This window comes from Nasonia vitripennis (assembly GCF_009193385.2).
Source record: "Nasonia vitripennis strain AsymCx chromosome 3 unlocalized genomic scaffold, Nvit_psr_1.1 chr3_random0004, whole genome shotgun sequence".
NCBI classification, from domain to species: Eukaryota; Metazoa; Arthropoda; class Insecta; order Hymenoptera; family Pteromalidae; genus Nasonia; species Nasonia vitripennis.
The window spans coordinates 2,487,468-2,513,865 of record NW_022279623.1 but is presented as its reverse complement, the minus strand read 5'-3'; the positions used below and the strand labels follow the sequence as shown (position 1 = coordinate 2,513,865).

General features: G+C 37.5%; 2 protein-coding genes across 13 annotated transcripts in view; both read right to left on the bottom strand.

Moving 5' to 3' along the window:
• Positions 1 to 606: 606 nt before the first annotated feature.
• On the bottom strand, positions 607 to 3,477 carry LOC100115261 (meiosis-specific with OB domain-containing protein). Its single transcript, XM_008208378.4, has 8 exons — positions 3,165 to 3,477; positions 2,770 to 2,901; positions 2,335 to 2,603; positions 2,039 to 2,261; positions 1,841 to 1,954; positions 1,596 to 1,761; positions 1,275 to 1,482; positions 607 to 1,211 (listed from the first exon to the last, which is right to left on the bottom strand). Exons 1-8 carry the CDS (start codon positions 3,283 to 3,285, stop codon positions 1,017 to 1,019), a joined length of 1,428 nt encoding a protein of 475 aa, XP_008206600.1. The 5' UTR covers positions 3,286 to 3,477; the 3' UTR covers positions 607 to 1,016.
• A 55-nt stretch (positions 3,478 to 3,532) lies between these two features.
• LOC100115220 (kinase D-interacting substrate of 220 kDa) overlaps positions 3,533 to 26,398 on the bottom strand; it is a 37,519-nt gene continuing 14,653 nt past the window's right edge. For 3 of the 12 annotated variants that reach the window (XM_016987831.3, XM_016987829.3, XM_016987827.3), the window contains exons 2-22: positions 15,007 to 15,138; positions 14,420 to 14,518; positions 14,229 to 14,327; positions 13,727 to 13,924; positions 13,496 to 13,594; positions 13,130 to 13,426; positions 12,690 to 13,065; positions 12,443 to 12,607; positions 12,162 to 12,369; positions 11,654 to 12,082; positions 11,355 to 11,577; positions 11,096 to 11,275; positions 10,553 to 11,015; positions 10,163 to 10,328; positions 9,577 to 10,084; positions 9,306 to 9,479; positions 9,075 to 9,222; positions 8,882 to 9,006; positions 8,544 to 8,549; positions 8,260 to 8,377; positions 3,533 to 5,758 (exon numbers count right to left, since the gene is read on the bottom strand). In XM_016987831.3, coding sequence (XP_016843320.1) covers positions 4,866 to 5,758; positions 8,260 to 8,377; positions 8,544 to 8,549; positions 8,882 to 9,006; positions 9,075 to 9,222; positions 9,306 to 9,479; positions 9,577 to 10,084; positions 10,163 to 10,328; positions 10,553 to 11,015; positions 11,096 to 11,275; positions 11,355 to 11,577; positions 11,654 to 12,082; positions 12,162 to 12,369; positions 12,443 to 12,607; positions 12,690 to 13,065; positions 13,130 to 13,426; positions 13,496 to 13,594; positions 13,727 to 13,924; positions 14,229 to 14,327; positions 14,420 to 14,518; positions 15,007 to 15,117 — 5,085 coding nt within the window. In that variant the 5' untranslated portion in view covers positions 15,118 to 15,138 and the 3' untranslated portion in view covers positions 3,533 to 4,865. Of the gene's footprint in view, positions 5,759 to 8,259; positions 8,378 to 8,543; positions 8,550 to 8,881; positions 9,007 to 9,074; positions 9,223 to 9,305; positions 9,480 to 9,576; positions 10,085 to 10,162; positions 10,329 to 10,552; positions 11,016 to 11,095; positions 11,276 to 11,354; positions 11,578 to 11,653; positions 12,083 to 12,161; positions 12,370 to 12,442; positions 12,608 to 12,689; positions 13,066 to 13,129; positions 13,427 to 13,495; positions 13,595 to 13,726; positions 13,925 to 14,228; positions 14,328 to 14,419; positions 14,519 to 15,006; positions 15,139 to 16,833; positions 17,083 to 20,420; positions 21,320 to 22,369; positions 22,485 to 23,270; positions 23,646 to 24,996; positions 25,100 to 26,398 lie in introns of those variants that run through there. The other 9 variants (XM_032601756.1, XM_032601755.1, XM_016987824.3 and 6 more) reach the window with 9 other exon arrangements.

Genomic DNA, 26,398 nt, shown 5'->3' with positions numbered 1-26,398 from the left:
ACGACATATTAATATGAAGATGATTATGTCAATTATGGAATATTGTGATTCAGTCGATGATAAATTTAAGAAAGAGGCACCTGGAGTCCGAAATTACTTGATGTTTCCTGATGAAGAAGTGCCCGAACAGCATGGACCGAACCCCCTTTTTAACGGAATTTTCCCAGGTATAAAAATTAAACTATCTTCAGCAAGCGCGTTCCGTAAGATGGTCTGCATATATCATTTACCTATAATTTATTATTTTATTTAGGAACAAAATGGTGTGGTTTGGGCAATATAGCTGACAGCTACCATGATTTGAGCGGAATTCGAAATGTTGACAGGTATTTGAAATCGATGAAATGCTGAAATAAACTATCCAGATATTTAAAAAAAATTAATTTTAGTTGCTGCCGAGCTCATGATCTTTGTCCTATCAAAGTTCGTAGCCACAACAACCGGTACGACATCAAAAACTCAGCTCTATATACTAAGTGAGTTCAAAAATAAATAAACCAAGTATGCTATGTTATTTAGCAATATATAATAAATATGGATTGCCTTTCAATGTTTTGTTTACGTAGATCCCACTGTACATGAGATGAAGATTTTCACGATTTTTTGAAAAGAGACAATGGTTGGGCGGCCAAAATGATTGGAAATTTATACTTTTACGTAGGTGCACCGGATTGCATAAAGGGATTCCCTGATCTCCCAGACGAAAGCATGCAGCTTGTGAAGCAACCAAAAAATGGTGATATGAATACATAACAATTGGAAGTAATATTTTTAGAATTAGAATTGATAAGTTAATTTATTGTATCTAAATTATATCGTTATAAAAAATTAAACAGTGATATATAACTTATCATTTAATTAACGACGTTAAAACATTAATTATTTCATTAACAATTGAAATAATAATTATAATAAATTACAAGATTTAATTTATGTATCTTGTCAACTGTTTCATAACAGTTAATTTCATTCAGTAAAAATAAATATTTAATTATTGATTAAAATGAACTTTAGCACTAATCATAATCTAGATTTAGCTCATCAACGTTAAGCGGTTCAAATTGTTCATTAGTCTCTGCTACATCTATAGCGAGAATATTGTAGATTGGTTTTTGGTATGAAGTTGACGGACCAATAATCTGCATACGCACGTTACAAATTTGTTTACAATACTTTTCTTTCAGTCTACTACGTACTTGCATAGGCATTTCCTAAAAAATATTTGTTTAGAAATTCTATAACGTTCGTTATTTTATGTTTAAAAAAAAACTCACCCTTAGTGATTCAGCGCTGCATAAAAAAGCTGCTTCAGCGGCAGCGTCTCTCAATCGGCATCCAACCAAATAGCCAGTATCGTCTTTTAAATTTACTAAAATATTGAGACTCATGACGTTCATTGGGCTCTTGATTCCGCTTCCGAAAGGACATTCCAGATTCATGCAAGAATCGTCTCCTGTAGCTACGATTCTTTTACATTTAGCACTAAAAATAAAATTTGAAAAAAATTTAGTTTGCAACACACGTAAATTTATGTAAAATATAAAATAAACTCATGATCATTATTTGCAATGTACACAGTTTTACTTTATACGTACCATCGAGCGCTGATTATTGTTGGGTCGTTCTTATCGATATTCATATCGTCGACCATTGCAGAGACAAGTACCAACAGTTGTAATCTTTCATCAGAAGGAGTAGCCACAACTCTATTCAATCTATTTGTTATGTCACAGATAGTCATTTGTTTTGTGATGGAATTTGCTAAAATAGATAATAAATAAATATTTTTTATTTATGAAGATTAATTAAATATTTCAACGCATATAGTACAAATAATTACGATTGGGAATGGCAAAGGGAGACATTGAGCCTAAATCTGGTTTACTCTGAAAAGCTACTCTTATATCCTCAGCTTCTTTGATATTAGGATTTTCCGTGATAACTGTTTTTCTTACTGAAAATACGAGATTTACAATTAAATGCCAACTGCATTTATACTGTAATTAACATTTTTGTTATAGAATAATAAATAATGTACCTATAGTTAGCGCTGATTTTTTCATGCGATCATTGTGAGTAATCTGAGCGTCTGCCAAAAAAAGAATTGTCTGCTTCGGTTCCCATTTATCAGAAAGCCTTATCCATTCACTGTCCCACAATGTCAACGAAATCGTTTGATCCGTCGACGCGTCGCCAACCTCGAATTCACGAATTTTCGCGAGTTCTCCCAAACGAGTGACTATTTCCCTTGTTTGGCTCACCTGCAACCATTTATTGAAAATGCAAAAACGTGTAGGTATATTTAAATAATGAAAATAAGAAACAAATGCTCACAAATGTTACAGCTACAATGACGTCGACGTATTCGTTTTTCAGTAAATTGGCATTCTCCAAAATATAAGCCAAGGTATAGGCGCCTTCGGGATTTTTAGTCGGTAATTGCAACAATTCGCGATAACGAGCGACGCCTGGACTACTGTGCATTTGCATCAAAGACGAACTTTGGTTCAAAGTCAACGTTAAAGGGCTCGTGACGAAAGGGACGTAAACTTCATTTGGATCGTCGGGTTTTCGATCTGTTATCTTAGCATTGATTACTTCAACTGTACAATTAGCATAAATTATTAGATGATGAATTTAACAATGTATATCCTCCGATTATATATCTATTATGACGCAAATATATATATATATATATATATATATATATATATATATATATATATATATATATATATATATATAAGTGAAGAAAAATCGAAACCTTACCGACGCTTCCTATTGTAAAGGTGGTGAATAACTTGTTGATGTAGTCGACGGCGCCCCAAACTGTAACGTTTATGAAGTCTTCGATCGAATCTCTCAAAGTGAAATTCCATACAGCTCTCGATCCCGTGTTATCTAAAATTTGTATTTTTTAAAACGCAACCTCAACGATCAAAAACACGACTTTAGGCTACATTACAGTACAATGTTGCAATTACAGGTTATTTATTATTTTCATTTCAAACTTTCTTATGAGACCCAATTCTTACTTTGCCGCGTTTGATCGATTGTTGTTCATTATTTAATCGAGAATGTACGAGAGTAAAATAAAGTAAACTATGTTTAAAAAAATAAATAATAATAATAAAGCGCAACAAGTAATTCAGCAAAAAACTTACATCTTGCTCTGGTTGGATCGATCATTTTAGAATTTTGACTTCGTATTATAACGCCGATTATCACTGTATTTTGCATCCCCGGTTGAAGAGAACATATCGGTTGCCGTGATACGTTTGCCATTTTCACTGTACGAATTTAATCGCGAAAATGAAATGTCCCTGTTAGTGCCCGATGCGCTTCCCAGTAAAAAGATATAGTCGAGTCCAAAAGGTAACCGCCGTTTTTTAGAATCCTTCAAAAATTTTCAGCGATGGCAGCGCAACACGCGACGATTTCTCGGTTACGGCGGGATTTTTCAAATGATGTACTTATTGTTAGTGCAAATGAAAGAGCGCGCAATGGGAGTAAACGAGAGATAGGATTTTTTGTATTTCAAATTATTTATTACTTTACATAACTTTATACAGTTTTTATGAATATTTTGCATATCTTGACTAACTTTCAAAAAATATCTTTATTACTAATGTATATATTATAGCTAATAATACAAATTCATTTTTGTTCGATGCAGTAAAAATAGGATTACAGTTTCTCAATGAGAAATATGTATAGTTCGTTAAATAAAATACATGCATTCCGAAATACAATTAACCATTTCCACAAATTTGATAAAATACCAAAAATAGTTTTTTCCTTTGCAATACTTATACGATTAATGACCAATGAGCTGATCGACCTTATTATGTAGCCTAATGTTTACAAACTAAATTATCAAAAGTATACATATATAGTGTTTTTTGTAAAAGAAAGAAAATAAGCCAATCGAAAAAGAAAATTATAAAATCATCCCGCAAATTAATTGTATTCGTTAATTAAGGCACAAACTGTTGATTAAGTAATACTGCCGTCTTTTATCGTAAAACTAAAATAATCAGTATCTACAAACCGTAACAACCATCAAATCACAACGCGTTTTTGCGGTTCGCTGCGACGAGACAACGATTTGTCACTTGCGCACCTAAAAATTGAATTTATTCACTCAGCTCTAATTTTACTTGACAAAGTATCAATTAACCGTTGTTCGAAACATGCACCTACACTGATCAACGGTCTTTCATTGAATACTCTACTGGACAGTTTAAAGCTGATTTTTCTATTTGCATCTGGAGAGAAGCTTTTCAATGTACAGTATGAAAATATCGATCAGAGAATTCTGGAGAAAGCAGAAGTAAGAGACGCACATAGCTAAAATCATTTGTTCAATCCACTCTATAAAATAACATGGGTCTTTCGATTAAGGACAATTTTTACGCAAGTGCAATTTCGTCATGGAGCTAAAGATCTAACTAAAACGAAATAGAGAGAGAGATAGTCAAATGCACACCTTTTCATCATAGAGAGTTTTAAAATTTCACAAATAATATAAATGCTTCCCACAGAATCCCGTTTCATATTTTCACGAACAAGAAAAACAAGCTCTCTCAATGATAAAAGGATACCACCTTGACATCAGCGAAACGTCCCAGGAATGTCGATAAACGTCAAGATAAATCTGTCTTGATGCATTGAATAAAATTTATAAAAAATATCGAGTGATTTAAAAAAAGTTTTCCGCTCAAAACTTCAACAGAAACAGACTCGGGCAATTCCTGGAACATTCAGAGTGCACCGGGTGCCTGCTGAAACTCCCAGATACACGCGTACATAATTACAAGGTGGTTTTCGTTAAATGCTTTTAGCACAAAATCACTGGTCCCTCATCAGACCGGCGTTTCGGGGTTCTCCCAGTCCTGGGCGTTCTGCCTAGACAACGAGCGGCTACCGAAGGACGATGAGGCGGACTCGTGCACAACGAGGCCGACCGAGTCGACATAGTGCTCGAGTACCTCGGTGCTTGAGTGGTTGCCACCCCTGTGCAAATTCTTGATGGTCGTGGAGTCGATGGGCGAGAACGAGTCGCTACTCTCGTCTTCGGGACTCGCAGCCTTGAACACGCTGTCCGAGTTCGAGTGCGACGGGCTGGACAGCTCCGAGACGAGAGGCGTCGACTCGCCGTCGCTGTCCTCCACTACGGCCGTTTCTCCCTGTTGCAGTTGCTGTGGCTGCTGCGGGGACTTGTTGAGCAGTCGTTCCTTCAATTTGCCGAGTTTCCCGAGACCGATGGCGGCGGTGTGGGGCACCGGGATGGAGATGGTGATCTCCTCGCTGAGGGAAGAGGTGCTACGTCGCGGCCCGAGTGAGCGCTTTGAGCTGGTGGCTAGGGTGTCCGAGCCGTAGTCGTCGGTGGACTTGGACCTGGAGGCGGGCCGGGGCGAAGCTGGTGGTGAGACCAACAGCGAGGAAGGTCGCCTTGACTGCTTGGTAGCCGCGCTCTTCTGGTGCAGCGCAGCCGCGGCTGGACTCCGGTAGTGGTTGACGGAGCAGCTCGAGGCGATGCTGCATCGCGAGCTGATGCTGCGCTGGGAGCTCGTGCGATGAATTGGCGGCAGCGTCATGGAGTCGAGCGAGCTGTCCGAACTGGTTTCGTCGTCGCCCGGGTCGTCCGATACCGGCACCCAGTGCAGCAGCGGGTTGGACTGCAGGATCACATAGTCCGTGTCTTGGCAGACACTAGATGCTCTCGATCTCGCCCGATCACCTGCAAATGGACCGTCTGCACTATTGTATTTTTTGATGCTGTGATTTTTCAGGATGTGCATTGTTTTTTTAGATCCAGTCTCGAGAGATACTCGTGCAAAGCGACACTGCATGCTAAGTGTTTTCAAACGAACAGATATATGGAGAGAGAGAGAGAGAGAGAGAGAGAGAGAGACTCTTATCTCGTGTTAATTCGCATATTTGATACTATTTTTTTTACCATAGACATAAGTGGCGAGTGAAGGAAAAAGAATTTAGGAGTAAGAGGGATTTTATTAGTCTTTTTACGGATAAAACAGCTCTAGATTTTTAATACAGTGTGCAGTGAGTATAGGTCAACTCTCTAGAAGTGTGCTGCTGGCGAATTTTCAGATTCATAAAATATTCGAAAGTTACATAAAAGAAGTAGTTAGATTTCATCATGCTAGCAAAAGCGTTATTATAATAGATAATAATAAAAGATAAAGAGAGATTTCGTTATATAGTAGAAGAAAGAAAACTATTGCTATTGACTATGCTAATTATGCTACAAGTCCGTTGCCTTCAAGACCTGCCCTGACATCCGTCGCATCTCGGATCACTGGAGTGTAATGAAGTTCATTTTAATAAGTATGCTAAGAGTACAGTAAGAAACTCGAGCAGCTTTTTTAATTTTTTCAAGTAATGCTTTATTGCCATTTTTGTTAATAGTTATAATATAATACTTCGTTTCATTTGCGATCTTTCACGACCGCGTATTCACGTTACAAATTGCACTATACTATCATTATAATCGACGAGGAAAAATACGTCAATCAAAATCATTTATAATAAACTAACATCTCAAAAAACGTGCCAAGACTGCATTATTCGTAGCCACAGCATTCAACAATAAAAAAAACCACACAATCACTCTGTAAAATCTATAATTAAACAGCACCAGTTTTTTATGGTCTCAGCGGTGCAGAGATCAATATCAGGAACAGATAATTTCTTTTCTCTTTAAGACATATAGGCTTTTTGTCACCGCTTAACTTTTATATCACAGTTCCCCGAATGAACGTAGTGCCTTTATCAAGCTTGTACTGTCTACTTAGGTACGTTAATGACCATCTTAGAAACATTCCAAGACGTCGAATGCGCTTTTCTCGCTTTAACGCACGCAACTACTGTAGGGAATTTGCATACTTTCTTATAAAATGAATATAAAATTTGAATCTTATATAATATTTTATACACGCTGTTAGTTTGTTTTGAAAACCAAACAAATTTAACCAAGTATCTTGACATATACAAGATTTAATTTAAAACCGTTACACAAATTCCCTATGAAGCATCAGCTAGTGTGGCATTTCATCTACTTAAGCTAAACATTTATCATCACTCTTTTATACATATACACAGGGCGTGAAAACTAACGCTCATATGTACAAAGTATTTTCTTAATGTTCAACCAGGACAATAGAGATTCCTGATATTTCACTATTACAAGGTAAACATTATATCAACAACAACATTTTTCTTTTCTTCATTTATCTTGATAAACTTTATCGCATAACATTTTTTGCTTATATGAAATTAATAAATTTAACAATAATATGCTCAGGCAAGTTTACATATAAGTTTAATCATATGTATAAATTATTCATTTAATTTACTAAACTATGAAATGCTGTAATACGAAGTTATTATTAAGCATAATAGCAACGATTAACTACAGAGTTTGTAGCATCCGGAATACATAGGTTTATGAATCCCAACTGATAATAGTCTTATCAATGCTGCACAAGTAGTTATTATTTTCACAAAATGGCACCATTATTTTTACGCAAAACACATTAGTGGCTATCAATAGTTTTTTAACCATTTGAAAAAAATCATCATCTAAGTAATAGGAATTATAATCGCAGTCTTAATTCGTTTACGCCAGCAACTGTATGCAGGTTAAGACACAAGGAGGTATCAAGTTTGAAAAAAATATAGATATACATCTCTTTGATTTTTATAATTTTAACAAGACTATGTAGTGCCAATTTTTTTTTTAATACTAGACACAATGTAAATGCTGTATATACATGCAATGTATACATATTACTAGGTATTCCAAGTTATATATCTGCGAATTATCACGTGAGAAAACTTTGATTGGCTCGGACAAAACGATAAACTCGTAACTCAATTATGTGCCATTCAAATCCTTAAAAAATTATTGACATTCACATATGGCAAGCAGCAGCGTTATAAAGCTTTTTAGAATATGATTCTCTTTTGAAACTGCGCATAATTCATTCGAAGCGATTGTGTATAAGTCAATGTCCTATTATAGATTTTTTTTTTTAATGGCAGCACTTGCACGGAACAAAACACGTATGTCTTTCGAATATATCGTGCGTCAAGGGTGCTTTTTCGATCGTTTCTGTTAATTGCGAATCTAAAGATTCGTGGCGAACTCGTTAACGGAGTCAGGGCTTTGGTCGGACCTCGGTGGCTCTTGGACTATGACCAAGGGCACTGTAAGCGGAAGAGAACTGGGCTCACCTGGCAGTGAGTCTGCGGGGACAATTGCTGGCGAGACTGGCACATCCAGCACGTCCTCGCATGCCTCTTCGTTTAGCGTCTGCAGAGCGCCACAAATCATCTGCTCTTCCAGCGTCACCTGTAAATCATTACTCATTATAACATTTGTTGTAACACATGCTGTCTTTCTTCCATCCATTTTTGTTATGTTAGACATTCAAAAACATCGGTTTAAACGAAAGGATCTACAAAAATGCACACCGAGTAAAAAGAAGTGCAAATAAGTGCATACGTCGAATTCTTACCTGTAGCTGTAATTAGCGATTTTTATTTTAGAATGTCCGTGCGTGCGTGAGATAAGTAGAACTTGTGATCAGTGAATTTTGTAAATTAATTAATATAATACAGTTAGTTCAAGTAAAACAGATTTCTTTTTTAATTTTTAAGCTTCATAAAATACTGTTCAAAATTGAGAATATTTTAATAATATTTTTTAAATATAAATATAAGCTTTTCAGTAAAAAATATATGTACATAATTTATAATATGAATTCGGAAATCATTATTTTATTCGGATATAGTCTTTTTGCGACTAATTTTGTTGTTATTTTAAGATAAAAAGTAATTATCGTTTGGCGCTTACCTGCTTTTCCATAATAGATTGCTTAGCTTGATCCCTTCTTGGAGGACCGTCAGTTCTGGACAAACTTTTATCTTTTTCGACAATTGCCGGAACTCTGATGGGATTATTTTGAGTTGTATGCTCCGCTATAAAAAAAAAAGAATGTTATCACGGAAAGTATAGTTAGAAATTTATGAATCGATATAAAACGTACATTTTCGAATGTTTTCATCTGGTCCAACAATAAATCTGACACTACGAGGCCCTTCTTCCTGAGTTGTAAGAGTAGTCAGTTCTTGTTCTCTCAATGAGACAACTACCATTCTGAATAATTCCCAGTCTCCAAACGACATTTTAAGTACCTACATCAAGGAATTGGAAATTTAGATTAAAGTTACTTATTTTATAAATACTTGCGTATATTGCAATATATTTTAGTACTGACGTTTTTCAATTCCTGTAAATCACAGTGAAGTAGTACTCTACCATTAATGTTATTATCTTTAATAATTTCTTTATAGTGTGGTATTTGGTTTTGATTGAGATCTTGAATTTTATCAAGCAAGTCGCATAATCCATCAACTGCAAGTGTTGAAAGCTTGATGTCTAGAATGTCCGACTATAACATGTTGTAAAAATAGATATTTGGATTATTCATTAATCCATTAAATTAAATACAAAATTTAATGAATACGTGATTACTCAAGGTAACAAACCGGTAAGTTAGTGACTGCAGAAAGCGGTTTCTGTATTGGCTCCATCGGTGGTGGCAAGCTGGGCCAATGAGGCATTTGCCAATCATAGAGAGGCCTTGCATTCGGTGGCCACATATTTGGAATTGGCGGCAATTGCGATAAACCTGGTGTCAAGCCTGGTGGTAGCTGTGAAGCGTTTGGTTTATGCATTCTCGAGTGTCTGCTGACAGCTCCACTACGATTGATCCACCCGGACTCCGCGACACTTGGACCACCCGTTGACGACATCGAGTTGTTCCATTTGTACAGGCTAGGGTGATTCGATTCCTCGTCCATGGTCTGTTGCTCCTCCTTTATCTTCTTCTTGATGTAGGGGTCCAGATTAATTGTGAATGGTAAAAATATTTTCATGTCGCTTACTAGCAAGCTCGATCGATGAAACGTCAAAAAGACATCAAGTTTGCGCTCGTCTCGGTCCATCTCGAGCAGAGGCTGGACGTCTTTGAAAATTGGAATTTGCGGGCGTACTCTGCAAATAGATTAACGTTGAAATTGCTGTATTCAAATCGTAATAATATTTGTTGCCAAGTACAATAAAATAACTTACTTATCGTAGAGGCTTTTTAACGACATGGAATCATCGAGATTATCCTCGCTTGTATCATAATACAAAATCATCCACGAAGTTCTAAATGGCCATTGTTCAGTGATATTAATCCAACTAGCTAAGTGATACCAGTTAAAATCGATTTGGAATGCTTTTAATAATCTTCCTGTAAACATGATAGAAAACAGAATTAGTAATGAAGGCTTATGAAACTTGCTATTTGTTTAAAATAATAATTATTTATGCACGGCATACATTATAAAACTTGTTTTGTATTGATGTCTTTGACCGTCGATCATAATTTTCAATAAATTCACAAAGTACCGGCTTATCACAATAAGTCTTTTTTCCCGAAGAAAAGAAAGGACAGGTTTAATAAAATGAAATTACCTGTAACGTAAACTACGTTCATCAATCGGCGCATACTGCGCGGATTAACGTCACTGAAGTAGTCGTCGGTCAACAGCATCTTATTTAGATCCTGAGCTCCTCCGAGCCTGTTTAAATTACTGCCTATACTACTAGCTATTGATTCGCTGAGTCTCAGCTTCCGACTGCCCTTGCGGCTCGGTGGTTTCAGCTTTTCATTGCTATTCATGACGCCGGATTCCGTGCTCAGCCGACGATTCGAAACAGATCGAGTCAGTGGATTAGTCGTTGCGTAATTGACGCTTTCCTCTGCCTCGTTCCACGTTGTCTTTTTATTGCTATGCAGAGCCGTTTGCTGGGCTATCTTCACCTTACGCAAACCGCTGTTTTGCAGGTAGAAGGGCAAGTGCACCATGTTACGGAGGTAATCGTGACCGCCGATATTGGACTCGGTAAAGAGTCTTCGACTGTTCACTTCAACCGCCTTAAAAATAGTGCAACAGACAAGATTAAATACGGAGAAAGTAAGAGCAAAATTAATTTTAAAGAAAAGTTCAATTTTACCTTGGATATAATATGAGGATCAATCGCTAAAATAACAACGAAGGGACACCCGTTATCACTGAACAAGGCTTGGATAGCGTCGAGCACCAGTAACACTTTGTCCTGCTCGCAGCTATCCAGACCGTCAACAATTACTACTAATCTACTCTTTTGAGCTGTAAAACTATCTAGGCACTTAACCTGTCGAATTATAAATAAAAATAATGAATTCGCAATGTTATTAGATATAAGCTGTGGTCGTATAGGAAATCATCCTCACCATATCGGTCATTAGATTGACTTCACTCCTCAGGGTTTGTAAAAAGCCTTCGCTTTTCAGAGTTTCTAGCTTAGCGATGCGACGCCTAAGTTGCCTTCGCTGTGAGAATATAAGGGACTGAAGGGTCCTGCTCCACGTGTACAAATTTGCTATCACACTAACGGCCAACAACACAGCGATACTGATCATGATTATGTACGCAGTGACGCGCTCGATAACTGGCCTTTAAACATAATAAATCACGTGATTATCTCAACTCCGCTCTGATTCGCAAATAAAGCAAGACAAGCGTCACTCACGTTTCTTTCTCCTGAGAAGAATCGATGAGATAGACCGTGAGTATGGCGATGCCGACGAGGAGACTGCAAAAACAAAACTCGAAAATGGCGACGTAGGGCAGACAGCAGAGATGTCTCCACTTCCAGGATGCCGTGGTCTTCACGGGCTTGGGCCTGAAGGCCCGATAGAGGCGCGTCGACATGGAGCCGAACTCGCTCTCGATTGAGTCGTAGAGCGAGCCGACCATCTGGACTACGGCGTTCTCGCCGGCCGTCGTTGTGCCGACGCGCGTTTGGTCCGTGAAGTAGAACTTGATCGGTTGTATGGTGATGCCATCGTGGGTCTGATTACCAGGCGGGTGGCAGAAGGTCACTTGTAGTAGCAGTTTCAGGGAGTTGAGTTTCGTGGACAGCGCCACGGTAAAGTTGTACGGCCAGTACCAGTCGTACCTTTAAATAAGCGAGACAGCGATTAGACTCATCTTTTCCGGACGCGATTTAGCTTTTCTAGTCTCGCTGAGCTACTCACCGCTTGTTGGCGTACCAGACCAACAGTAGGAAGACATATACGATGACAACTAAGCTCGCTCCGGAAATGAGTCCAGTTACCCACGATTGGCAGATGAGACCTATGGTCACCCCGATCAGCAGCGAAGCATGCGTTACAATGAGAAATAACAGGGAGGAAAACTGGAAAGACGGATCGATCCATTGACGGGCGAAGTTTTTCATTTCCTCTGCGAACGAAACAAATCGTTTTTGTAAAAGCGATCGTCGACGTGTGACTATTCCATTTTCCCGCATACCTACCTCTAAGTTTATTCAATAGAAAAGATTTCCCCGAGCCCCACTTGGCATAGAGGCCAACGGTTATGGGGGTGGAAAGCGAGGGCTCGCTCAGTATGTCCGCGAGCGCGCTACTGTAGAGATCGTAACCGAGCATGTTCTCGTTGTCCTCGTTGGTATTCAACCGACCTGTAAGAGAGCAACGATATTTTCTCAAAACGCAGAATGCAGAGCAGTCGTGCAATGGAAGGAAGCAACGAGCAATACTGACGAGCACCGAATATCTGGCCGAGTATGGTCTTGGGATGATTGATGTCGATGTTGTAGGGCGTCTCGCCCTGCTTGTTCGGTCTGTAGAGCAGCTGGCTGTTCTTGGGGTTCCTGAGCAGTATCTCGACGATGCCCTTGGACCTGGCTCTCATCGCCACGTGCAGCACGGTATCGCCCTTCTTGTCCGCCGCCGAGACCTTGGCCTTCTTGTCCAGAAGCAACTGCACGATCTCGGCGTTGCGGGAGCGGACAGCTCGCAGCAATGGCGTGTCTCCGTCCTTCGTCGCGATCTCGAGGTCCGGGTTCGCCGTCAAGAGGACCTTCAGTATCGACACGTTGCCCTTCTCCACGGCTATGTACGTGGCCGTTTTTCTGTCCTGAAGTCAGTGCGCCGCGCGTTGTAGTCTCGGAAAATTTTAAGAGGCTGTAGATCGCACGTACCTTTCCCGGAATGTCGACGTCGGCGTACTTCTTAAGGAGAGCCTCGACTACGCCCCTGTGCCCGCCCTTGACGGCGTGGATGAGGTTCGTGTCGCCCGACTTGTCCTGGATGTTGATGTAGGCGCCGGCGTTGAGCAGAGCGTTGGCGATCTCGAAGTAACCTTCGCGGCAGGCTATCGACAAAGCGGTGCAGCCGTCCTTGTCCACCGCGTTGACGTTCGGCTTGTGGTCCAGCAGCAGCAGGACGACCTCCACGTGGTTGCCCAGCGTCGCCACCAGCAGTGGCGTCCACGAGTACTGCGCGAAGAATAGTTAAAACATACTGTGTTAATTGTTCTAACGAGGTTTGTTAGTAATGCGACTTACCATGCCCGCAGTGTCGACCGTCGAGCCGGCCTTGAGAAGAGCGTCGACGATTTCCAGGCTGCCCTTTCGAGACGCCCATATGATAGCGGTCGTGCCATACTGAAACGCGAATGTTTATTTTTTCCTCTCAGATGATGAGCCGACCGGGCAATAAACATTATCGGCCACGAGTATTTATATTTTCATACAAACAAAAATAAAAATCGCGCGAAACCTTGAGACGAATCTCACCTTATCTCCAACGTTGACCTTAGCGCCATATGCAAGCAGCTCCTTAACTATTTCAGTGTAGCCTCGACCGGCCGCCCACAGCAGCGAGGATATGTGATAGTTTCCGTGAGCGTTGACGTCCGCGCCTCGGGCCAACAGTAACGTCACCGTTGAGGTTCTACCCTTGTACGTCGCCCACATGAGAGCCGTCCATCCTCCCTGTATACAAGCATTGATTTCTTAGTACGTCATCATGATATAAGCCACAACAAAGACAGCAAGTATGTGCGTATATTGTTATTGTTATAACACTGAAAAAAGCTGCAGTTTTCACATTTACAAGCCCAACAATTATTTACTTTGCGACTTTTAATCATGACTTCGATATATAGTTTACTGCAGCTGGCGAGCAAACAAAGCTCTATGCGGTGACTTCCGCTTGGCTCTCAAACTTGCATATAATAGTTGCCGCTTTTTTCTACAACGGTGGAATAATTCTCAACGGATTCAAAATCATTCTTACCGCGTCGCGATGCTCGAGAGCAGCGCCGTGTTCGAGGAGCTCGATGCACACGTCGTTGAAGCCCTCCTTGGCTGCGAAAAGCAGTGCCGTCCAATTGTCCTGTAAGAAGAAGTGCGACGTACCTGACATAAGAGTCTGGAATCGGCTTTCGAAACGCGCGTAAGAATCAAAAAAAAAGAAGAAGCGCTTACCGCGTCCTCGGCATTGACATCTCCTCCGTGGTTGATGAGCTCCCGGACAAAGTGGATTTTGCCTCTGCTCGCTGAAAGAATGAGAGCTGTGCTGCCATTCTGTGAAGAGTAGAAGTCATTGTTAAACGCTAACGAGATTAATCGAGTTTTGCTGACGAATCGCCGTCGATCTCATAATGCATGCGAATTCGCGCGGATAACTTATTCCTTGAAAGGCGCACACAATCCCGTTAGATAATTTGGACACATTGGAGATACGATCCGTCAGCGCAAACACAGACGGCGAGACTCTCTTATCGTTACACACGTTTGTGAATTTCAAATTGTTTTTAATTTCACATTACGAATGGCTATCTGGACTTTATCTATGAGTCACGCACGCGGCGAGAGTTCAAAATACGATTTGTGTGTGTGTGTGTGTGTGTGTGTGTGTGTGTGTGATAATTTGCGTCAACGATCGCGCTGCGTGAAATACAACTATATGTCGCTGAAAAGCACAAACATGGGGTGGGTATATGGGTACAGTAAACTATACAGGATGGAAAAACACAAAGTATATTACAATAGCTCAAGACGATAAGACTCACCTCGTCGCGATCGTCGACCTGGACCCTTTTGTTCTCGAGAAAGTTCTGCAAGCCGGCAAGGTTGTCATCGCTGACGTAATTGGCTAATGTGCGGTAGCAAAGCGATACCATCGAGTCGGTCCGGTGCAGAGTCTATACGGCGAAGCAGAAACAAGCGAGAAAAGAAAAGCAGAGTGTTAGCTTGGACTTGTGATTGCATCCTTTTCTCTAATGATACGCATCACGCACACTCGCGTTTATTAATAATAAAATGGCCAAACAATTAGGAGGCAAGGAGAAAAATGAAAAAAAGAACGTGACGAATTGACAAATCCCGTCATTCGCACACAATCGAGCATTTCTCGGCTGTCGTTGAAGCTTTTTTCCTTTCATCCTATGCCGCCACTACAAGGTTACGCAAAATTTTTTTCGCGCTTCGAACACATTACTTTTTGCCGATTGCATTGATGTAATCATCGGATTACGATCGATATCCACGTCGAATAATCTGTCTCTCGTAATGAAGAGCTCACTATACATTTCTTTCGCCGGTGTGTTCAAGTGAACAGAAGAAATAGCGATTAGCCGAATCAGTCATACGTGTGAATTCTGGTAGGTTGAATAAGTATTATTCGAACGCGAAAAAAAAAATTGTTTTCCCAACGCCGCGCAGCTGATGCGCTCATGTGACTTTTATGCGCGTGACGAACAAGGAGACCGGCGAATCGAAGACAGCAGGTGGAAAGTCCTCGATACGCCGGTATCAGCGTGCTTTCTCGCGCAGCACATCGAGTTTCGCTATTACTAAGTTATTTTTCCACAAAAAGTCTAATTATATAGGCGCTGACCGTAGCTGAGTACTCGCGCGCAGGCTATTTATAGACTTTCAGGCCTTTTTATGCGTGTGATGCCAGTAACGAAAATAGATGCAGTGAGTGCGTTGAGTTTAGTGATAAGGAACTCGCACACACGTTGTATACTGTTGCTACACATGTATAAGTTAGTTTGCTTTTTGTTGTTCTTCGATATTGTTGTTAGGTTTTTTTATTGCTTTACGGTTATTCTTGCTGCGTCTCACGCATAAGTGCAAAGCGTTGAGTTATCAAAGTGGAAGTTGTTTACGTTTTCTATGATAATACTTCACTACTTTATTTTGTGTATGGGAAAACCACGGATGCGATCATTGGTTTCATAAAATTAAAAATCTTTCGTCTGTTTTCTGAACCAAGGATTCAAAATTATGCAATTATTGTTTTGATTTTTTCGAGATCATAATAATTTTACATAAGTATGAAGTAATTTGAGCTTCTTTTTCAAGATGAATCTGCAGCTATAAAAGTTTAAAATTTAGCGCTTTATTCGAAGGAAAGCATTATAAAAAATGTTAGTTAATAAAAACTTTGGTTTTTAGCATAAATGTTTAACTATTGTTAATAATCAATTTAATAACTTGAACGAAATTTCAGCGATGTGACAACAATTATATTCAGAACGTGGAAAAATATTACTTTAGCAATATAAAATCCTTTAAAATATAAATAGAGATTCTAAGTATCATCAGTACAATATATCATAAGATACTGACGCAAATGAAATTAAGTCGATCAAAAACACTTCAATCGAAGATTAAATCAAAACGACGCCGCGAGTATCACGTAATACCACTTGTATGCGTTAATTCTTATTAAAAAAAAATTATTTGTTCGCGAAAGTTGTCTCGAAACAAAGGCTTCTCAAACACCCGCAAAATGATCGTTGATTTGTGAAAGACCATCGCGAGCACCCCCCACCGAATGAAATAGAAATTAAATAAAAATAGATAAAATTAAAAAACCGTGAACAATGTACAGCGAGGGAGACGTTGAGGCTGTAGGTCGAAGCGACAGTGTTGAGCCAGGATATAATGGCGAGCTGCATGGTGCCCTTTATCCAGTATGGTCGTCACAGAGAAGAAGAGTAGCAGCAGCGGCAGTAGCAGCGACAACAACGGTAGCACGACTCCGGCGCGACACAAAGATCCGCGCTTGAGGTGGATCTCTCCTTGCAATCCTTCCCTCTTTCTCTCTCTCTCTCTCTCTCTCTCTCTCTCTCTCTCTCTCTCTCTCTCTCTCTCTCTCTCTCTCTATCTATCTATCTATCTATCTATACTCGCGTCCGAGCCGCGCAGTGCAGGAGCGAGCGGCAGACTGCAGCGGACGAGGATCTCGAGAGGACTGGCCGCGTGCAGCAGCTGATACGGGCATGGTATACACGGGCTCCTATGGCGAAGCTGATGCCTCCTCCTCATGGAGGAAAGCATCGACTGTGCGATACCGCGGGAAACCGGAATGTGCGCCGCCCCGCCGCGACCGATTGCGTGCACACTTTTGTACAGTGTACGTGCGCACTTCTTCTTCTGCTGCTGCTGCTGCTTCTTCTTCTTCTTCTGAGAGAAGCGCGCGGAATCGCGAGCTCGTCGGGGGTACCCTGTGTGCACAGGTCGAAGCCGAGTCACTCGTCAAGTCGTCGCTGTAAGATAAAGTGCGTGGATGTCTTGGGACCGCTCGTCAGTCAAGTCAGTTTATCATTTATTTTGTGCTTTCGAAAATTGCAATTAAATAACCGAATAGAGGAAAAAAATGTTTTCCGAGTCAACAGCTTTATGATTGTTTCGATTGAATTTCCTTGTTTCAATTTGTGAGTGATGCATTAAACGCGGTGTGAAAATCTTTAAAATATAGAATGCATAGCTGTGAGGAAAATTAGTCCTACAAGAAAATAAAATGTTCTATTGTTTGTCGGAATATTTTTGTTTTCTCTTATCTGACGGCTACTTTGTACTTTAAGAAACAGTACACTGAGAAAACTAGATATTAAAATTACATATGCAGGAAAAATTACTATACTATATAGTAACAGACGGTTATACTTGCTTTGTATTCAATTTTATTATCTCAGATAGTAATTTCTATACTGAAATGAAATTTTTTTAAATTTAATTTTTCTTTTGCTGTGCAATTTTACGCACTTATGTATATATAATATGTATAATGTACTTATATATTTTACGCGAATATGATTATTATTATTATTATTATTATTGATATTTAATGTTGTTAAGTGAATCGAACCTGGACCTCTGGAATGGAAGTCGAGCGCGCTGACCTACCCAAACAATACTGTTATGTACTAAATTTTAAATCTGTTTTAAATTAATCACATTTACTCGTGGGTTAATATTAATAATAAATTGACCAAAATCAATAAATAATAGCAGCAAATGATATTTTATCACTTAATAATACCAGATAAATAAAAAATTATAGATTTTGGTCTCTGATTACTGCATAAATCAACTTTATAACCTCAAATTCTGGCACACGGAGAAATTCTTAAAATAATTTTTACTATATAATATAGTAATTTCTAGTAAACACGTAACAAATTTTAATATAAGTCTAACAATTTTTACTATGAATATAGTAAAAATCGTCATGGAGCGAGTAGTTTTTCCCACATATGTAGTAACTTTTAATATATAGTTCTCTCAGAGATTTCACGTAGAAAATTTTAAATAAGGAATATTTAATTTTCTGCTGCTTATATAATTATGGATTTTACATTATATTTGTTTATAGAAATAAGTATACTACTGCTTTATTACGCATGTACAGAATGTCAAAATTTTACGAGTTTCTTATGACGTACAAAAAATAAAGAGATAACGACTTATAGGAAAGTGGAGCAATCATAGAGGTACACCGCGACGGTTTCTTTATTTACTTGCTCGTGTTTGAGAAATTCTTAGAGCATCAACGGGAAATCCCGTTAATTATAAAAAAATTGTTGGAAAATAATTGGGCCTAGAAGTTAATAATATTCAATCGTGCTTATTATTCAATGCGACTTTCCACTCTAAATTATTGGTGCCAAAACTTTGTAAAAAAGTTATAGAAAGTAGTTGTAAAAAATGTAACATTCCATTGCCCTACTTGTGATTTAGAAAAAATAGTGACCTGCAAACATGAAAATTATTATGATATAGTTGCAAAGATAAGCGTGGCTAAATAGATGTGCAGTTTCATTTTTGTGCAGCAATCTTTACATGCGAACATCGTTCTGCTTATTATTATTTCATGATGTCAATTATTATAAAATCTATATCAGTGTACTTAATTAACTGATAATGTTAACTCCTGTTTAAACTAAAAATGTTTAATAGATCTTAGTATACAGTTAAAATTCAGTTAACATTTTTAGCGCAATATTATAATGAATAGTTAAATATTCTGAATTCGAATAACACAATTACAAGCAGTGTTAATAGGTTATTCAAGTGCAACAGATAAATATCAGCTGGTTGTTAAAAGTAATTCGAGTTACGGGAAATCAGACCTCAGAAGTAGTTCTAAAATTTAGTACATTTTAATGAGCACAGAATGCTTCAATAAACATGAATACGACGTTGCATATATTGCGTACGAAGTACAGTTGCACCTTTATTTTTAATCAATAAAAATGAATATGAATGTATATATCTATATATTAGAGGATTTTAAATATTGATAATAATATGGATCGAGAAGTTGTAAAGATTAACACAGCGTACATACGTATTTGTTTTTTAAACTGCAAGGTACTCAAATTAAGCATAATAGAAAGAAGAAGAGCATTAATAGAAAAGAAAGGTAATTATTTACATGTATATTTTAATTATTAAATAAATAAACGGTTTGCTAATCACAAAATTGATTAAAGGAAGCGTTTGTCTTTTCAGGTAATCAAAGAGAATAGCGTGTGTCGATCTCGTATATTCGAGATATTCTATGTTATTCGGTCGCAAGACTTGAAAACAAACAAAAAATATCGCATAAGCGTGAATTCACTGAAGAATAGCGTATCAGAATAGTGCAGGAGTAAAACAACTTCTCTACCCGTCCGTATAACTGTTTACGATACGTGTGACCTAAATGGCACATTATTATACGGTAATAAAATGCCAACTTAGTAGGTTACAAGTAGCATATATAATATTTCGTAGCATCTTCCTGCCCTAAGTCCGCCATTTCACGTCCATCCGTGTCATAAGCAATCTTTTACTGCATCGTGCGTTTGGCGTCCAAGTGTATCGAAGTCGATAAAGCATGGTACAATATATGACTACTTAGATCACGGATAGGCATGACATAAGTATAGACTTAGGTCACGCAGCGCTATATAAAGAAAATAAAACAACATACATTTGCAATAATTTACTTTAACTTAATCTGTTCGAACTAATCTTGTTAACACAATTGTATTTAATATAATAAGCAGTAATCATTGCTTTTGTATTAATTTAATGCGATAGGAAAATCCTACCCACACTTTCTCACAACCTCTACATTAACACATCAAAATCATTTTAGCAAACAGCAAGACGAATTGTTCAACACAAACACAAAACCAAGACAAACCGTCTGGGAATGCCTCCTAATTCCGAAGCTGAACTTGCGTCCAGTTCCCGATCCGCTACTACCATCAGTCGCCGGGCCAGTAATCGAGAAAGTGGGCACGTGTAGATGTGGCAACAAGTGATGATGGTGGTGGTGGTGATGGTGATAATGATGGTGATGTTTCGATCGATGCGACTGTTGGGTACCGATCAGCTGCAACTCGCTGTTGTCAGTTGTGGAAGACTCTCTCGAGTCTTGATTCTGCAAGGCTCTCAAGAATGGCAATTTTGAAGACCACCTGCGACCCCTAGCATCTCTCACTGCTTCTTCTAGAGTTAATGGTTCATTCAGAGTCGAGAATGTAACGCTCCTTCGTAAACTTGACGCTAGCAGTTGAGGTACTGGTTCCGACTCCGCCATACGGCTGTCCGTAAAGAGATCGCTTGGCGCACCGGGGAAGATTCCCGCAAGGCTTGGGCCAATACTCGAGCAGATTGCCACATTTGTGATACTGGATCTTCTGGTGTTGATTGTTTCGATAGGCGCGGCAAGCGATGATTTGCCGCCGAGCATTGAGAGCTGATCGCTCGATATTTCTGGCATCGTTTGTCGACGAGTCGGTGCAATGTTGCCATTTGGCGTGAGTACATTTTCTAAAGCAGGTACCTTTGAAACTGAAGGTTCTACATTTACAGTGATTTCTTGCCATTGTTCTACAACTGGCTTTAAGAGAGATGATGTTCCATCGTCCGAAGGTATAAAGGGTGGTAAACATATGATGGTACTGTCTTGGGAACGCGGTGACTCGTCTAACTCTTGAGCAGCTTTAACCTCCTCTTCATTTTCCTCGGTGATCCCGAATGCGATTTGGAAACGATGGGATATGAGTGCTGCTTTCCGCATCGCATTATTCCCACTGGCTTGATATGAATAAAACGTCGATAAATTTTGAGTGGAAATTCATGTAAAAAGGCTTATGAACATAGAAAATAGATAATAAATAATGCATATTGATTATTTCAAATGACATCTTATTTACTATATATCTAAAAGTGATATTTAAAAAACGCTTTGTTTTAACATTCGAGTGCAATCAATGCTTTCGCCAATATTTTTACATCAAGATATGTATCAAGAATACAGTGGAAACAAAAAACAGTAACTCAATAACGCTTGTACTAGGAAATCATCGATATGGCCATAAACGTTTACTGCAATTATTGGGGAACCAATTTACGATTTTTAATAATTTTCACTCAAGGAAAAAGTAATTTTCTGGACTTTAAAACAATGTTCATGGTCATATGATAAATTGATTCTTGATACATTCTCGAACTAAAACTTACAAGGCTGAGGGACTAAGAGATTAATAATTTTAAAAAAACTTAGAACACTATATATCGCCGCTCCCTACGGAGATTAGCACAGTTCAGAAATGCGGCCAAGAGTAGCATAACTCGCGACTTTATATTACTTAAAATGTGAGTATTTTACGCTTTTATTGGGTTATTTGGTTGGTTACGTTCATGGAAACCTTGGACAAAGACAGGTAAACCTCAAAGTTTTAAAAAGTTTCGGAAATTTCAGGTTTTTAAAAAAAGTGAATAATTTCAAAAAATGTTTGTAAAAAATTATTGTATTTGTGAAAACAATTTTAAACTCGGTAAAACGTTGCAAATTGTGAATATTTAAAAATGTTCATTAGGGACAGTTTTGCAAAAATCGGGAAATTTTTATAGAAATTGGTTATTTAAAGTTTGAGTTCTGCTAGTCTTTGCGAGAAATTTTGAGTTATGCTAGTCTAGCGTGCGTCAAACGAGTTGTGCTACTTATGATGGAAAATTTGAACAGTGCTACTCCTCGTAGGGAGCGACGATATGATTGATTTATATAAATACCATGAATTTTTTTCTTATTTTATGAATAGTTGAAGTGTACGCGGTGTATTTAAAATATTTTAGTATACATACGTTTAGAATAGCTTAAATTTAGCTTTTGTGCACCTCTTAAACAATACGTAGCATAAAAATGAAAATTCTTTACTTTAATATCCTCCTATTTCAAGCGTTTAGTAAAAAAAGTTATACTGCACGCGATCGTCTAGTTTACGCACACAAAAAGATAAGCGAGTTAATTGTGACTTCACAAGGCTGTGGATTACGTCGTCAGCTGTAGACGCGTTAGAATTGTATATCAAACGATGATGTGGTACGCAGCTGTTTTCTTTTGTGGGTGTGTATAAGATTTTTTTTGTGAACACGTAATATCATTCTGATATGCAATATTCAGAGTTTAACTACGATTGAAAATGAAAAACTTCGCGGAGACGGTGATTTATTCTAAAGACCAAGTTCAAGATTTTTTTATAATTACATATTGAGCGTTTTGTTTAAATAATCAAGTTACAAATAATTTACAATAAAAGTTATTTAAACTCTTATTTAAGAATACAAAAGTTGTGCAGCTTTTTGAATATATTAAAGATATTTGAATAAAATTTAATCTGACTGATCTATAAAAAATTATATTATTTTATTGTCTTTGAAAGACGTAGCACTTAAAACTTCTCACTTAATAGTATCTATAAAGTACCCAATTATTATATTAAAAAATTACATAAAATAATAAATTGAGTTTAACACGCAATTTTGTGATTGCTTTAAAATGTAGCTATTTTTATCAATAAAGACAAAAGTGAGGACAGTAGATGTATATTACGATCTATACTTCTCTTTGAAGCGATAAGAATCAGCCACTCGTAATTTAAACGATAGGATAGGATTAGTGAAATTTGCATTTTCATTCAAACAAAAGAATAGTACCGATAAAAGCAAAAATTCCAAATAAATATATACATTAAATTATACGGACCCTCGAAAGAGTTGTGAGCTTGAGCATTTTTTCCAAATTACGTGCAGTCATTCCACCAAAATATCTTTTACACTTTAGCAAAAACTTTGTGAATAATTTTTCATCACGAATTTAACATGCTCACTTCCCATGAAATTGGGTTGCACTTTTAGGATACGTGCCTTCCTACATAGTGATACGCTACTTTCTTTATTAATTTTTATCGTCATTTAAAATAAAACAAAAATCGAACAGGTCAAACGAACGTACGATGTCCAAAGAACGACTGTCTGATCGCGACCGCATAGAAGAACTGGGGATACGCTAAAAGAGTCGCGGGACTCTCGACGCTCTCAAGATATATATCGCTTCCTGGGAGTCGCGCAATGCAACTTATGTATGTACACATGAGCGTGCGTTGTATAAAAAAAAACGCCAGATATGAAGTAGGTGTATGCTCTTGCACGCTTGGTTACGGCCTTTTATATTTTACGGCTTACGTGCACAAATGACACTTTGTTTGGTAATACAATTATCATTTGGCTTAATACACACACTTTATAACCGCCCGCGCTTTATTCTTTTGTTATGTTTTTCAATTGCACCCATATGAAAAATGATTTAGCGTGTTTTATCTGAATCCTTTTCTGTTCATCCGCTATTTTCTCATGGCAAATATTTTGTATTCTTGAACCGCTATTGTATCATCCGTTTGATAATTTATTGATGTTGTCTGCGTTGTGTTTAACTTTTCCTGATTGTTTAGAGGCGATACACAAATGACGAAAATGACGTGTTGCATTAATGATAATACTAAGTTTGGTATACATGTTTTTAATATTCTCTAGGATTTCAGTCATTCTAAAAAATCATTAATTGGACTAAAAAAATTGGACTTATAATTTTTAATATAATCCATTTTTGTAATTTTTGCATTTAGTTTGAAAATATACAACAAACGTTTACTTATTAGGAATAAATCCCTCCCCGAAAAAAAATATTAAACGACAATTCGATCGCCAAATAAAAATAAGTACAATTTGAAATAGTTCCCACAATTTTTATATTGAGGACAATATCATCATCGTCATCTTCGTCATCGCTCTCTTTTTCCATATGAGCATTAAAATAAATTTTTCCACTGTCGAACGAGTTGTTGCGACTCATGACTAAAGAGCGCAACATAGCGGTACTTAAGCCAATTGAATTGCTCAGCAAACTAATATAAGAAGCGTCGGCTTCTGCGACTGTTACCCACAGAACACTACATAAACCAAAGGATATTGCAGTCCCGTTGCGATTGTAACCGGCATCGAGGCGTGTTTACTTGCCGCACGCGCTGGCAAATACAGCATAAATCGCGAATGCTCTGAATTAAAAACGCGTGTGCCGGCTCACTTGGATGACTTCAACAACCCACACTCAACTTTCAGTATCGCGATTACAACACTTCGGCTGACATCGAAACATCTGGATCACTGAATCAAAATTGTCGTCAAATTAACTCTAGATCAAATAGATTAAAAAACGTCACACGCCACCAAAAACGTTAGTAGAATCAAATATCTAGCTGTAACCATTTTTTATTAATCCATTGGCTGAACAGCATAATTATATTCTAAATATTGATCATGATGTTTCTAATGTATGGTAAATAGTTTGCTCTTATGGTGCTTATAAAATATGTCACTATTTTATAATTTGATTTATAATAAATTATTTTTATTTCAAGCTATGCAATAAATACCTTGGACCATTGTTTATGAATTGTGCGCGGAGTAGTCTGACTTTTAGAACTAGTTTCATTATTTGATGATATATTTACTTTGTTTTTCTTAAATTTTGAGTGGTTCATTTTTATTAAAGATTGATGATAACTTGCATTTCGAATTGATTTTAAAATAGAACATGAACGCGCGTTCCTTATGACGAACGACGCAAAAGCACTAAGCAAGATTTAATGAGTTACAGCTTTTCATACGTAGTAATGAAGGAAAGTTGTAGAGTAGGGGATCGAAGTTGCTGATGAAAAAGCTTTGGTCTTTATCTAACAGCTGTGTAGCGAGGCCTTCGTAAACTTAGTTACGATAACGTTTAATCATATGGAAAAAGTAAAAGAATTAACACAAGAAGAAATTATAGACATTATAAAAACTATAAAATCATTAATAAAGTTATACGTTACAGATAGTGACATTACGTAACCTATAATCAACTTATATATTATAGTCTTACAAGTAAAGCTAATATCAAAAACTTCTGATGATTTTTTTTTTGCAAAATAATGTTTAAAACCAATTCGTTTATATTTTTATATCGTTATATATATATATATATATATATATATATATATATATATATATATATATATATTCGTTTATATATAGAAGCTTTAGTGCCTAGCATTTAATTAAGAAGTGGAGACCACAGGTGCATGTCTTTTTTTAACATACTAGCTATATCGAACGCAAGCCTCGCACGCTCAATTTTCTTGTTCGAAATCGTAACTATGTTCAGATCGGATAATTGTTTTTCAACTAATTAAATCGCTTCATTAGTGGCTATATTTTACTCAAAATTTGCAAAAGACTATTGAACCAGTGTCCTTTTGAATGTGTTATGGTAAATTCTGTACAGCTCTGACAAAGCGATAACAAAATTAAACTACAGGGAATATACTTCAGAATATACAGATTTATTAAATTTGACATAAAAAAAAGAAAGTAGAAAGAAATCATGTAAATTTAGATAAAATCTTGAACCGTTTCAAGTAAACAATATTTTGACATTTGAATATCTTTCTAAAAAAACCTTTATGTATTTCATTTGTATTTTCGAACTTGTAGAAAATTCTCACAAGTTTGATCAATTTGTACGTTAGGTAGAACGATTGATTATACTTATGCTGTATGGTGCTATGAACTTGATTTTTCATTTTGAGCTTTATTTAGAAAGTTGTACCTAATGAAAAATAGTGTTCTTAGTCCCAATATCCCCTCAAGACATATTTTTATTCATATAACAATATTATGTAATATTTTCGAAATCATCGTTCATACCTGTTTGCTACGATTCCAAAATGACTTTACAGCCTGCTGACAGTTGTCGACTAAGGAGCCATAAGATTTGCTAATGCTATTGGTAAGGGA